This window comes from Ranitomeya imitator, chromosome 4 (genome assembly GCF_032444005.1).
Source record: "Ranitomeya imitator isolate aRanImi1 chromosome 4, aRanImi1.pri, whole genome shotgun sequence".
Lineage (NCBI taxonomy): Eukaryota > Metazoa > Chordata > Amphibia > Anura > Dendrobatidae > Ranitomeya > Ranitomeya imitator.
This window is the reverse complement of record NC_091285.1, coordinates 235559692-235574610: the sequence shown is the minus strand read 5'-3', so window position 1 is coordinate 235574610 and position 14919 is coordinate 235559692. Positions and strand designations below refer to the sequence as shown.

At 46.5% G+C, this 14919-nt stretch overlaps 1 protein-coding gene across 1 annotated transcript; it reads left to right on the top strand.

Moving 5' to 3' along the window:
* The first annotated feature begins 5390 nt into the window (after window positions 1-5390).
* Window positions 5391-11614, top strand: RPS16 (ribosomal protein S16). Its single transcript, XM_069764434.1, has 6 exons — window positions 5391-5458; window positions 5545-5596; window positions 7617-7718; window positions 10812-10908; window positions 11099-11146; window positions 11430-11614. Exons 1-6 carry the CDS (start codon window positions 5448-5450, stop codon window positions 11573-11575), a joined length of 456 nt encoding a protein of 151 aa, XP_069620535.1. The 5' UTR covers window positions 5391-5447; the 3' UTR covers window positions 11576-11614.
* Window positions 11615-14919: the final 3305 nt, after the last annotated feature.

The following is a 14919-nucleotide window of genomic DNA, read 5'->3' as shown; positions in this document are numbered from 1 at the left end:
AGGGCAGAATTGTATGTCTTTAGCATGAACTTATAATGGATGAAATCTTCGGGTAGATTAGATTTTCTCCACAGACGTTCTGCGCACCTGGAGCACCGCTGCAGGAAACGTGTTTGCAGCGTGTGCCACGGTTGTTGCCGTCTGTGCCGAGTTGTTTTATGTATAGGAGGAGCAGCTTCATCCAGGGCACTTTGCAGGGTTTCATTGTAATGCTTCAGAGCAGAATCAGGACATGAGATGGAGGAGATTGGGGCCAATGAGGACTGCAAGTTCTTCATAAGTTCCTGGGTGTTAATGGCCTGTATGTTTCTATAAGTGTGGAAAGTGGGGGTGACCTGAGCGGGATGGCAGTTCTTGATAGAGAATGAAAGAAGGTGGTGGTCAGAGAGTGGGAGAGGGGAGTTTGTGAAATCATCCACTGAGCAAAGCCGGGAGAAGACCAAGTCAAGGGAGTTTCCATCTTCATGTGTTGGCGAGTTAGTATGCTGCGAGAGGCCGAAAGAGGAGGTTAGAGCCAAAAGGTGAGAAGCAGATGGGGAGAGGGGAGAGGCAATAGGGATGTTGAAATCACCCATGATAAGGGTGGGGGTGTCACAGGAAAGAAAGTGTGGAAGCCAGGTGGCAAAGTGATCCAGGAACTGATGAGAGGGGCCGGGAGGACGATACACCACCACCACTCGCATGGAGAAGGGGACGTAGAGTCTGACCACATGGACCTCAAAGGAAGGGAAGACAAGTGAGGGTACTTGGGGGATAACTTGGAAAGTACATTTTGGTGAAAGGAGCAGACCAACGCCTCCACCTGCTCTGTTGTCTGATCTTGGGGTATGAGAAAAGTGTAGTGCACCATATGAAAGAGCAGCAGCAGCGGTGGTGTCTGACTGCTGGATCCAGGTTTCAGTAAGAGCCAGGAGATTAAGAGAATATGTATATGTATATGTATATGTATGGAGAACATGGAGGTAGGGTCTCTGTATGTACGGAGAACATGGGGGGGCCTCTGTATGTACAGAGAACATGAGGGGTGGGGACAGTAAGTATGGAGAACATTGGGGATTTGGGACTCTATGTATGAAGAACATGGGGGCTGGGAAATCTGTATGGAGAACATGGGGAAAGGAGAGGGGGAATTCTGCTGTATGGAGAACATGATGGTGTCAGGGGTGGACTCCATATTGAGAACATTGGGGAAGGAGAAGGGGGATTGTGCTGTATGGAGAACATAGGTGGGGTCAGGGGAGGACTTTATATTGAGAACATGGGGAGGAGAGGGGAAATTGTGCTGTATGGAGAACATGATGGTGTCAGGGGTGGACTCCATATTGAGAACATTGGGGAAGGAGAAGGGGGATTGTGCTGTATGGAGAACATAGGTAGGGTCAGGGGAGGACTTTATATTGAGAACATGGGGAGGAGAGGGGGAATTCTGCTGTATGGAGAACATGATGGTGTCAGGGGTGGACTCCATATTGAGAACATTGGGGAAGGAGAAGGGGGATTGGGCTGTATGGAGAACATGGGTGGGGTCAGGGGAGGACTTTATATTGAGAACATGGGGAGGAGAGGGGAAATTGTGCTGTATGGACAACATGAGGGGGTCAAAGGAGGACTCTATATTGAGAACATGGGGAGAGGAACTCTGTATAGAGAACATGGGGGTGGGGACTCTGTATGTATGGAGAACGTGGGAGGCAGGGGACTCTGTATTTACGGAGAACATGGGAGGTGGAGTCTCTATGTATGGAGAACATGGGGTTGACTCTATGTATGGCAGTAATTTGTTCTCTCTGATATTAATTAGGAGAAGATTCTTTATTTCCATTAGAGATTAAATACGTGATACACAGTGGCAGAGATGCATTTACAGGGGGTTTCCTGTGAAAAAAAAAAGTAATCGCCTCTCCACAGGATAAGTGATAACGTATTGATTGGTGGGGGTCTGACTACTTGGACCCAATCGGCAGAATGTGGAACTTTTTATCCCCATTAGACTGGAGTGGCATGTCCGGGTTGATCACTGATCCATTCATTCCCTCAGTGGCTGCACTTGTTTTTTTTATAGAAGCCCCAAAGAGAATGAATGGAGCTGCGTTCAGATATCCCACCTGCCGCTCCATTTTAAAATGGGGATAAGCGTCCTATCAGGGATAAAACTTCCTCATTCTTCCAATCGGTGCAGTTTCTAATGGTCGGATCTAAGCGATCACCTATCCTGTGGAGCCCATGGATCGGTTATAACTTATTTTAACCAAAGAACCCCACTAATATAAACTACCATAATTATACATCGCAGTTATGGGGGCGCACGGTAGATGTGCAGGAGCTGCCTGTGTTTTACAGCCGATGCTCCACTATAATGCGGATAACGACTGACAGATATTTGCATATAGCTGTAGGTCGAGAGTCGATTCCCCTGGTGAGCCCCAGACACCCCAGTCCGACCCTGCATGTGATTGCAAGTAAGTGATTTCCATACTTCTGGCCACAATCCGAATATGCAAGTAAATTGAGCTAGGCTGCTCCCCTCTAGTTGGATTGTGGCCGGGAGTATGCATATCATATGACTGCTTTGCCCAACACTGGCATAGGCAAATCCTCACAGCAAGCAGAGAGAGCGCTGGGAAGAGTTAAACCTCTACAGTCACATAGAGTGATTTGCAGATTTATAGTTATAGACCGACAATCCCTTTAACACTCCTTAAAGAGATTGTTTCAAGCTGGAAAATTATCAATACAAATACAATAGTATTAATACAAAACCAATAGTATTATTTTAAAAATAATAGTGTTTAAAATAAAGATCTATGTGCCCCCTGCCCTCTCACCCCCTGTGCGCCCTCCGCTGTTCTGAAAATACTCACCCAGCTCCCTCGTCGGCGCTGCTTCCTGTTCTGGCCGCATCTTCTCCTGTATGCGGTCACGTGGGGCCGCTCATTTACAGTAATGAATATGCGGCTCCACCTCCCATAGGGCTGGAGCCGCATATTCATTACTGTAATTGGCGGCCCCACGTGACCGCATACAGGAGAAGATGCGGCCAGAACAGAAAGCAGTGACAGCCAACGAGGGAGCTGGGTGAGTATTTTCAGAACAGCGGGGGGGCGCACAGGGGGTGAGAGGGCGGGGGGCACATAGATCTTTATTTTAAATACTATTATTTTTAAAATAATACTATTGGTTTTGTATTGATGACGGTTCTGGTGGACGTATCAGGGATAAAACTGGTATTACTGCATGGACGGTGGTTTTGTATTGATGACGGTTCTGGTGGTGTATTACTGCATGGACGGTGGTTCTGAATTGATGGCGGTTCTGGTGATTTACTGTACTGACGGTGGTTGTGGTGATGTATTACTGCGCTGAAGGAGGTTTGGTGGTGTATTACTGCATGGACGGTGTTTCTGGTGATATATTACTGTATTGACAGCGGTTCTGATGATGTTTTACTGCACTGACGGAAGTTCTGGTGGTGTATTACGACATTGATGGTGGTTTTGGTGATTTACTGTACTGACTGAGGTTCTAGTGAGACTGCACAGACAGTGATTCTGGTGATGTATTACTGGTGGTTCTGATTATGTTTTACGGCACTGACGGAAGTTCTGGTGATGTGTTATAATTATAATAATGTTTATTTTTATATAGCCCTAACATATTCCGTAGCGCTTTACAGTTTGCACACATTATCATCGCTGTCCCTGATGGGGCTCACAATCTAGAATCCCTATCAGTATGTCTTTGGAATGTGGGAGGAAACCGGAGTACCCGGAGGAAACCCACGCAAACAGGGAGGGAGAGAACATACAAACTCTTTGCAGATGTTGTCCTGGGTGGGATTTGAACCCAGGACTCCAGCGCTGCAAGGCTGCTGTGCTATCCACTGCGCCACTGTGCTGTCCCAGTTTTACTATACTGACGGTGATTGTGGTGATGTATTACTGTATTGATGGTGGTTTTAGTGATTTACTGCACTGATGGAGGTTCTGGTGATGTATTACTGCACGGACAGTGGTTCTGGTGATGTATTACTGTATTGACGGTGGTTCTGATGCTTTACTGCACTGACAGAGGTTCTGGTGGTGTATTACTGCATGGACTGTGGTTCTGTATTACTGTATTGGTGGTGTTTATGGTGATTTACAGTACCGACGATGGTTCTGGTGATGAATTACTACACTGATGGCCGTTCTGATTATGTATTACTGTATTAACGACGGTTCTGGTGGTGTATTACTGTATGAACTGTGGTTCTGGTTCTGTATTACTGTATTGATGATGGTTCTGGTGATTTACAGTACTGATGGGGGTTCTGGTGATGTATTTCTGCACTGATGGCAGTTCTGGTGATGTATTACTGTATTTACTGTAGTTCTGGTGGTATGTTCGCTGCGTCCAAAGCGCTGCTGGCTATTGTACGCAGGTGAATCCACATGTATTCATTAAAAACTGTGCGGAATCACCGTGTCCAATATATTGTACGAGTGAGATCTATCTTGCGGAGACTCGATAAATTGACATGCTGCGGTCTGGGAAGACGCGCCACATGTCCGTCTCTGCAGGTAGGTCGCGGGTGTCAGTGTATGCATAGTGGACATGGAATTTCTTGAAATCCCATCCACTATGCTGTAACATCTGGATGCTGCGGGTTAGATGCAGCAGAGGTATGCAGTGACCAACCTGCAGCGTTTACTGACCGTGGGCGGTGCATGGTCGGTGGTTCTGGTGACGTATTACTGCACCGATGGCAGTTCTGGTCATGTAGAACTGTAGTGACAGAGGTTCTGTGAGCACATGCCTTAAAGGGAACCTGTCAAGATTGCTTTGCGCAGGCGTGTACTATGGAGGACAGAGAATGAACTTCAATCCAATATTGCGGCCAGCATGCAGCCAGCGGGTAAGGAAAGGGTGAATCAAACACCCGAAAACTCCGCCCATATGACCCAAAACCAGTCCCGCCAAATTCAGGTGACAGAGTCCCTTTAAGTCTGACTGATCAGTAGGGGGTGTAGTTCCCAGGGCAGCATGAATGCCAACTACTGCCCTAATTACAATCCCTTATAATGGAGGAAATTGTATCGGGGTGATCTTACAACGTCAGTACAATTTTGGTAGTCTTTTTGTGGATAAAGTCAAGCGGTCGAGCGTCATCTATTCATACAGAAATGGTTAATGGAGAGCAGTGCGGTAATGAATGCTCATAGTCACCAGGTTTTCTAGAACGTGGTTACACTGTGATATATAACCGCGCGGTGTGACTACGGGCTTATTACTCGGATGTAAAGGTCCAGAATGACCCGAGGGAGCGCTAATCCTATCCCACAAGTAAAATGGCGACGTGAGGTAACCAGGAAGTCGCTGGAGCGTAATGACGTATACGGCACGCAGGGCACGCTCGCCCCTGTTGAGTGGGTGCGGAGATCCCGTACTTCCTTTTCTCGCAGCTACTCATGACGGAAAGGTGAGTTTCCAGCGCTCCTAGGCCTCGGCTCCGGGATAACGTAGTGCCGGCCGCCCGGTAACCGCCTGTCCTCCCTCTCTCCACAGGAACATGCCGGCTAAGGGGCCTCTGCAGTCCGTGCAGGTTTTCGGACGTAAGGTTAGTGTTTGTGGAGCCTCGTGTACGGCGCTCAGTAACGCCCGCTCTCCCCCACACACGTGTGCCACCCGTGATGTGCCGTGGTCCCGGACCCCACGGTCCTGCACAGCATGACATAGGAATAGCCATTCCACACCATGTGAGCGCCCCCTGACCCAGAGGCCTGCCGGAGTGAGGGGCCCTAGGACCCCCAGGCATTCTGAGCAGAGCTGGGCCTTGCAGGAGCCCCTCCATCCTTCCTGTGAGTTGTGCCCCGGCCTCCCATCCAGCGGTCACGGTTACTCCCCGGCCGCTGTAGAGCCAGTCTGCCATCACATGTGCCTCCCGTCTGCTGGCTGACCGTGCGGTGCCAGTGTGAGCCAGTGATCACCTACCCCATGTATGTGACGTACACTTCAGCTTCTCTATAGAAGTGAAGTGAGAGGCTCCTGTCCACAATGAGACATCACATATGTAAGGACATGTGACCACCCGTTGGCATAGGGGGCACATCTGATCTCCATAATAGCTGCTGTTGTCCAGAGCCTCCACAACTCCTTTCCACTTGTGTACACATCATTGTTCTTGGCAGCTGAAAACAATGGCAGTCTATGCGCGCAGACTGATTTGTTACTGATGTGCACAAAATGAAGGTCTGCCTGTTTAAAAAAGCTACTAAACTACCTCCAATGAGCAAACTTCTAGCAGACTCATGATTTTGTGCACTCTGCGGCCATCACTTTACCGGCTGGGGAACATGTAAATGAAGAACCCAGGTTTGGATGAACTTGCCTGTCATACAGGTGCCCTTTTTTATCACAACTCCTGTAACATTCTCCATGCTGCACTTTTTCTGCCATTTTAAAAGTGCCACATGATGTAGCGCAGATGGACCCCATATTCATGATCCATTTTTGGCATTAAATTTGCTTGTTTGTACCTGTACTTGGGTATGGACAATGTCAAACCACTGCTGTCTGGTAGCCTAGGGTAGGAGCAGTCTGTATGTAGATAAAGTTGGGGCATTATTATGAAAGCACCACATTTTCCATCCATTTATGGTGCCATCTGACTATGTTGAGGTGCAGCGTTGTGATTTGCCCAAAGATACCACGAGACCATAGCCGAGAGTCCCATACATCATCTTTTGTGGATAAAGCTGCTCATGGCCATGAGATTTGTCTGTAGGCCACATCACTTATGGAATGATGTTGGATTTTAACCTCTGTTCCAGTTGCTCTGGGACAGAAATTTTCTGTGATATGTGGCTGTCGAATGATATCCGTTCCTATGGAAAAATTCCTAGGCCGGGTGCCCACGATCCGGACCTAGCACAGCTTTGGATGCAGCATACATTTGCTGTGTCCAAAGCGCTGCCGTCTATTGAACGCAGGTAAATCCGCATGTGGTCACTGAGCAGGTGAGCCGCAGGCAACATGGTGGACATGGGATTTCTGGAAATACCATCAACTAGGCTGTAACAGCTGGATGCTGCGGCTTTGACGCTGCATAAATGCGCAGCAGTTCCTGGTCGTGGGAACGTACCCTAGTATGTAGAAAGTAGTCTGCTGAACATAAATCCTTCTCATGTCTGAAGCTTTCCTGGGTGTAAAGACTATCTTGAAGTTGCCTAAATATCCCATCCCATTTTTCGATGTTGCGCTATTCCTTTGCTACCTATCCCTGGACCTGATGGTTTTTGGATGATTCAATGCTGTGATACCTTTATGTCACACAGTAGATCTTTGTTGTGTTCAGAAATCACACTGCATTATTATGAGCATGAAAAGCCTAGGAAAGGTGGCAGCAGCACAAATTAAGGTGATGCATACCGGTAACACGTCAGGCATTTAGATAAGCCTTTTAGCCATAGCCACCTGGCAGAGGCGAACCTACTCTTAGTAGTCACGTGTGCTAGTACATTGTAGGCTTGGAGCGACGTGTGGATGTCATCCATAAACCGTAGTACGTCCACCTGACTGATCATGGCTCGGTTACTCCCAGTGTGAATATCATCCTAATACCATAATCTTCCTTTCAGAAAACTGCAACTGCCGTTGCCCACTGCAAGAGAGGGAATGGCCTCATTAAGGTCAATGGAAGACCCCTGGAGACAATTGAACCTGCAACTCTGCAGTACAAGGTACTACCAACCCCATGTTTGACAGTTATTAATGCTTTGTGAAAATGAACGACTGGGGTATCCAAAATATTACTTAAGTTATGAGTTTTTCTGTCTCTGCTTAAAGGCCCACTGTCACCCCCTCCAGCCGTTATAAACTAAAAGAGCCACCTTGTGCAGCAGTAATGCTGCATTCTAACAAGGTGGCTCTTTTAGTTTTTGGTGCATTTATTCCCAAAATAAAGCGTTTTATAACTTCTCCAAAATACCTGTCTTTAGCCAGGGAGGCAGGTCCTCACCCCCCTGCTTGAAACGCCACACTCAAATCTTCAGGGGCGCCGGGTGCTGCCCCTTCCACGCTGTTTTCGCGTGAAATCCGGCGCCTGCGCTGTGTAGTACTGTGTGGTGCAGGCGCAGTGAGCTCTGGCCGTGTGACGTCACAGCCAGGCTTGCAGACTGCGCCAGTGCGGCCACCCACCTTGGGAATCCCAGCCCCGCAGTGTTATGCATTATGCACAGTGCGGGGCTGGGATTCATAGCCAGGGCGGCCGCACAGGCGCAGTCTGCAAGCCTGGCTGTGACGTCAGACGGCCAGAGCTCACTGCGCCTGCCTCACACAGTAGTACACAGCTCATGCGCCGGATTTCATGCGAAAACAGCGCTGAGGGGGCGGTGCCCCTGAAGATTTGAGTGGCGGCAGTGTGGCGTTTCAAGCAGGGGGGTGAGGACCTGGCTAAAGACAGGTATTTTGGAGAAGTTATAAAACGCTTTATTTTGGGAATAAATGCGCCAAAAACTAAAAGAGCCACCTTGTTAGAATGCAGCATTACTGCTGCACAAGGTGGCTCTTTTAGTTTAGGCTGTAGGGGGTGACAGTGGCCCTTAAACCCTCAGACACCAGACATTACATCAATGTATCTTGGTTTCCAATACTTAAAAAAAAAAAAAAAAGTGTCTGGCTTCAATCCCATCCCCCTTCATATAAATAACTATAACATTGGACTGATTTCTCACTTGTTAACCGCTTACTTACTCTTTCAGCACAGACTGACTGTTCAGTCCATGTCCTGGAGCTAGGTGCACCCTTGGTGTGTAGTCATTTATATACACCTTCCACCTGCCTGTTTTCCATCTATCTCCACCTTCACCTGTTTTTTTGACAGTTGTCTTCATAGTCATAGAAGGGCAGGGATATATGGAAACCAAGCAGGTGGGAAGGTGTATATAAGATGGGCTGCACTGTGAAACACCGAGAACCTGTATCTGGTTTGAGCCGTGTTTTTATGCTGACAGTCGCTTTTAAATGGCGCAGATCCTTAGCATGCTTACTGCTTTCCAAGCATCATGGGACTGATTAGGACAGCCAAATACAATAATTCAAGTTTGTCACTTTTAAGGCTATGTGCACACGTTGCGGATTAGGCTTAGGAATTTCTGGTGCGGATTCTGCCTGTCCTGGCAGAAAACGCACCTGCAGATTTGTCGCATTTTTTGTGCGGTTCCGCAGCGTTTTTGCTGCGGTTTTCTTGCGGATTTGCTGTGGTTTTTACCCCTGCGGTTTTTTTTATAATGGAATGGGTACAAAAACGCTGCAGATTCACAAAAAAGTGACATGTTACTACTTTTAAACTGCAGCGTTTCCGCAAAGTGTGCACAGCATTTTTTTTTTCTCATTGATTTACATTACAGTACTGTAAATCAACTGCGGATCTGCAGCGTTTCTGCACTGCAAAAAACGCTGCGGATCCGCAGAGAATCCGCAACGTGTGCACATACCCTAAGGGTGCTGTTAACCTTACTGACTGGAGCTTTTTTTTTTTTTTTCGCTCCCCTCCTTCTCAAAGCCATAACTTTTTTATTTGTCCATCAATATGGCCATGTGAGGGCTTATTTTGTGCGGGACGAGTTGTACTTTTGAACGACTCCATTGGTTTTACCATGTTGTGTACTAGGAAACAGGAAAAAATTCCAAGTGTGGTGAAATTGCAAAAAAAAGTGTAATTCCACATTTGTTTTTTGTTTGGCTTTTTGCTATGCTCACTAAATGTTAAAACTGACCTGCCACTATGATTCTCAAGGTCATTACGAGTTTATAGACACCAAACATGTCTATGTGTTGTTTTTTTTTGTTGTTTTTATCCAAGTAGTAAAAAAATTCCAAACTTTGCTAAAATAAAATTGCGCAATTTTCTGATACCCGTAGCATCTCCACTTTTCGTGATCTTGGGTCGGGTGAGGGATTATTTTTTGCGTGCCGATCTGATGTTAACGGGAACCTGCCACCCCCAAAATCGAAGATGAGCTAAGCCCACCGGCATCAGGGCTTATCTACAGCATTCTGTAATGCTGTAGATAAGCCCCCGATGTATCCTGAAAGATGAGAAAGAGGTTAGATTATATTCACCCAGGGGTGGTCCGGTCCGATGGACTTCGCAGCCCGGTCCGGGGCCTCCCATCTTCTTACGATGATGTCCTCTTCTTGTCTTCACATTGCGGCGCCGGCGTACTTTGTCTGCCCTGTTGAGGACAGAGCAAAGTACTGCAGTGCGCAGGCACTGGGCCTCTCTGACCTTTCCCGGCGCCTGCGCACTGCAGTACTTGCTCTGCCCTCAACAGGGCAGACAAAGTACGCCGGCGCCGCAGTGTGAAGACAAGAAGAGGACATCATCTTAAGAAGATGGGAGGCCCATCGGATCGGACTGCCCTCCCAGGTGAGTATAATTTAACCTCTCTTTCTCATCTTTCAGGATACATCGGGGGGCTTATCTACAGCATTCAGAATGCTGTAGATAAGCCCTGATGCCGGTGGGCTTAGCTCACCTTTGCTTTTGGGGGTGACATGTTCCCTTTAAGAAGGGATTTTCCTAGTAGTGGACCACCCCTTTAATGTGAGAAGTTTCAGAATCTCCCTTACATCTGTGCTTTATTCCTTGCTACCCCCAAGTTTAAAATGTACTCATCACTGTCCAGCTCTTCAGTCCCCCACATTATCCTGGCATAATTGCATTCATGTGTGACCCACAATCCCGCAGTATAAGTGATGCAGCCGCAAACACACCACTACTGCTTTACACTGTGCCGTTACCGATAGTAATTGTAACTTCTCACATATAGCTGCTGGAGCCTGTTCTTCTCCTGGGCAAGGAGCGATTTGCTGGTGTCGACATCAGAGTCCGCGTGAAGGGTGGTGGACATGTTGCACAAGTCTATGGTAAGCACCGTGTTGGCTTATGTAGTGCAATTGTTGCTTCATGATGCAATAGACCTGCTAATATATAATCTTGCTGTATAATGTAACAAGTGTAATGTAGTGTGGTTTCCATTCCACATGATGTATCAAGCAGAAGTGTAAATTCTTTACTTTGCATTTGAAATAATTTTAAATATTTTTTTACCTACAGCCATCCGTCAAGCCATTTCCAAGTCGCTTGTGGCTTATTACCAAAAGTGTAAGTTTTCATTTGACATGATATGAGTTAAATACGCCCCATGCCATTATTTTGATATAATTGCTACATTTAAAAGCTTTAGATGAAAGTGAAACTGAATCCAATCGCAAAAAATACATATGACTGGGCTCTATTCTGCCCTTAAATGTTTTTACAGATGTTCTTTAGAGACACTTAATCCTGATTAAAGAAAATATTAAGATAAGCAATGTAATGGCTGACACTCTGGTTAGAAGTGTACTCTACGTATCTGGTATAAACATTTATCTACTTCTCATTTTAGTTGTTGATGAAGCTTCCAAGAAGGAAATCAAGGATATTCTCATTCAGTATGATAGGACTCTTCTAGTCGCAGATCCTCGTCGTTGCGAGTCCAAGAAGTTTGGTGGACCTGGAGCCCGTGCTCGCTACCAGAAGTCTTACCGTTAATTGCATTGTACACTCTTTCAATAAACCGTTTGAAGACAACAGTTTTCTCTTTTATGTTCCAGAACTAAAACATGCTGTAGGACATGTTTGTAATTCATAGTTGTCTTGTTTTTCACATCCAGCTATTTCTAAAGGGGTTGTTCACAATGGACATTGCCTGGCTGCTAAATGGAGGTTAGAGCAGGCAATGAAAAAAGGCTTCTACGCAATACGCAATATTTGAGGTCATACATGTTACTGCGCAGGCTATTCTCTAGTACATGGTGGCGTTTGTACATTAAGATCTATCGAAGTGCAATAGATGCTAGTGCAAAGGTTCCCCCGGTAACATTTTGATTTCTTAAATTTTTTTTTTTTTTTTTTTTACCCCATGATGGCATAGGCATAAATGCATGTATGATAGTACATAATTTGTACTGCACAACTACAAATACACATTACACAACAAGTATAAACGGGGTACCAGACAACCACATAATCCTTTAGATATTGCGTACAGTTACGCCATAGGGAACAAAGTTACCCCACTCCATATAAACATAGAAGATCGGAGGAAACAGGAGTATTCAGGGTTAAAAAATAGTACGCTTTATTACAAAAACATATCAAGTCATATAAATATATTCCAAAAAGTGATACTAAAACCGGATGCTGTGCCAGATCAATAGCGCCACCTATGCCCCAATAGTACATAATGCATAGTGAGAGGTAAAGGGGAAAGTATGTTCCCCAAAAAATATATATATATCTGTTCTGACCAAGTGGTCAAAAATGTGCAAATATGCAGCAGGAGCAACACTCACCAAAGGATAGATAAGGGAAGTGGCACTAGTTCGCATCCAAGAGCGCCCCAACGTACGTTTCGCTTTTTATACTCCTGTTTCCTCCGATCTTCTACATTACACAACAACCACAAGACTGATATCACCCAAGATATCATTTTAATAAGTATAATGGTGCCAACCTGACACTAGGTTACTGTACACAATCCTGCTGACGGTTGCTTTAAAGAATACGCACAGTGGCTTACACAGTACTCCCATAGGTGTTGGGGTGCAGAGTACACCCAGCGGGTTTTTTGCAGAGTGCCCAGTCACAATCTGTCCCTCACTCCAGCTGTCTCCTATCCCTAACACTAATGAGACCAGAATGGTGGCCGCACACACATACCGCCTTTATACAGCCGGGTCACGTGATGCGCTGGCCAATCACGACCATGCCAATACTTGTCATGGCTGTGATGTTCTGGAAGTGCTCAGTCTAAAAGCTTGTTGATTGCTTGGTGCTGCAGCCTTTCAATAAGCTTTATTAGATTGTGGAAACCAGACGTACAGTAAAAAAGCTGTGTTCAGAGTTTGGTACTGAAAATTAGCTCATCACTACTTAGCAGTATAGTAGGTTTTCATGGCAAACTTCAACAGCTGCTCCCCCTAGTGTTTAAAAGTTGGAAATATCAAAGCTTAAAATAATTGTTTTATATAATTAAGAACCATTAACATTTTTTAAAATAAATCAATATTACTTTAAATTTGTTCAAAGTTGACATTTGCAGGCCTGCTGATCTGGGACATCCAACAAACCTGAACGAGACCCAACTTGGAGTACAAACATTTCCCCAAATTATTGACACAAATCACTAAAGTGTCATCACAGAGTAGAAATATAACAATTGTCCAGTTTTTTTTTTTTTTTTTTTTTTAAACTTCAGTTACTGTATGGTCTACTCGACTCCCTTTCTTTGGCTGCCGCACAGTAGTATTATTTATTGTTATAGCGCCATTTATGTAAAAAGGGTATATATAATAAAAAAAAAAAGTGCAATAATCTTAAACAGTTCAAGTCATTGACTGGTACTGGAGGAGAGAGGACCCTGCCCGTGAGTGATCAGTCTACAAAGGATGGGTGATGATACAATAGGTGAAGGTAGAGCGATGGTTAGTGTAGGTTGTAGGCTTGTCGGAAAAGGTATTTCTCTTACCCCATGACGGCACTAACGAGAGAGGGATCCGCCCTCAGGGACAGGAAACCCACAGGTTAAAAAGGCGGGACCTCTCCTCCACCTCAGTTCGGTTTCCTGTCCCCGACGGAAATCCCACAGCTCACCATCCAGGAGTCCAGGGACCATCGGGCCGAGTTCAGGCAGCGGGGGGCCCTGCCACGGTCAGGGGTGGATTCCTCCCTGAGGGCGCGTTCCGGGGTCGGCGGGCCTCGTGGATATGCGCGGAGGGGAGGCAGTGAAGAGGACCGAGCCTGCCTCCCCTTTTCAACGGAGACGACCGGTAATGGGTAGCGGCGGCTACCTGGAGTTTTTTCTCCGCCAGTCCATGAGGCGCACAGGGGGTGGTGACGCCGGTCACCGACAAGCGGCAGGACGCAGGGAGCAGCGGCGGCTGTGGAAGCTCCGTCCCTCCTGTGAGCCGGCAAGTAGTGAGCACGCGCGCGAGGTCCGGCGATTTACTGCGCAGGTGCGGGGGTCACTTCCGGGGCGGCACAGGGTACCTCTGGGTAAACCGGAAGTTGCCTGGCGCCGCTCTGTCAGCATAAATCTGGAAGAGAAGGGGCATACCGCTGCTCAGAGATTACCACCATGAGTGGAATAGAGCAGTCGGTGGAAGAAATTTCACAGGCCCCTGTGACAAAGAACCCGAAGGAGCGCCATTCTTCGCGGAAACCTACGCAGCGCAGCAGCTCAGGATCCCAGCACAGCAGAGGCTCTGGTGGATCCAGGAGGGAGACGGTGGTTCAAGTGGAGGAGGCGTCCTCAAGACCAGAACCGGTATCTTCCTCATATTAGGAGGGTAAGTGACCTCCGTGAAAGTGTGTATTCTAATAGGGGTTTATTGTTTTCCTAGGGAAAGAAATGCCAGGGAAAAAGTAAACAGAGTATGCCCGCTTTGTTCAGCAGATTTGCCGGATTGATGGGTTAAAAAACTCTGTGCGTCATGTATTAAAAACACCATTAATGAGGAGTCGCCGAGTTTTACATCCGAATTAAAAGACTTAATTAAAACCCAGGTGGCAGACGCACTAAAAAGCGTAAAAAACCGTAAAAGAAAACGTAAAGAAAAAACTCCAGATTACAGCTCCAACGAGGGAGATAGCACGAGCGAGGATTCAGATAGCTCTACAGCCTCAGCATCCTCCTCCGCATCTTCAGAAAGCGGTCGCAACTGTTTCCCAATAGATGAAACGGATGCGCTGGTAAAAATGGTTAGGGCAACGATGGGTCTGGCAGACACTCGTTCCAAAAAATCGGTACAAGATCTTATGTTTAGTGGCCTGGAACAAAAAAAGTACAGAGTGTTCCCATTAAACGAGAAAATACAAGCCCTAATAAAAAAGGA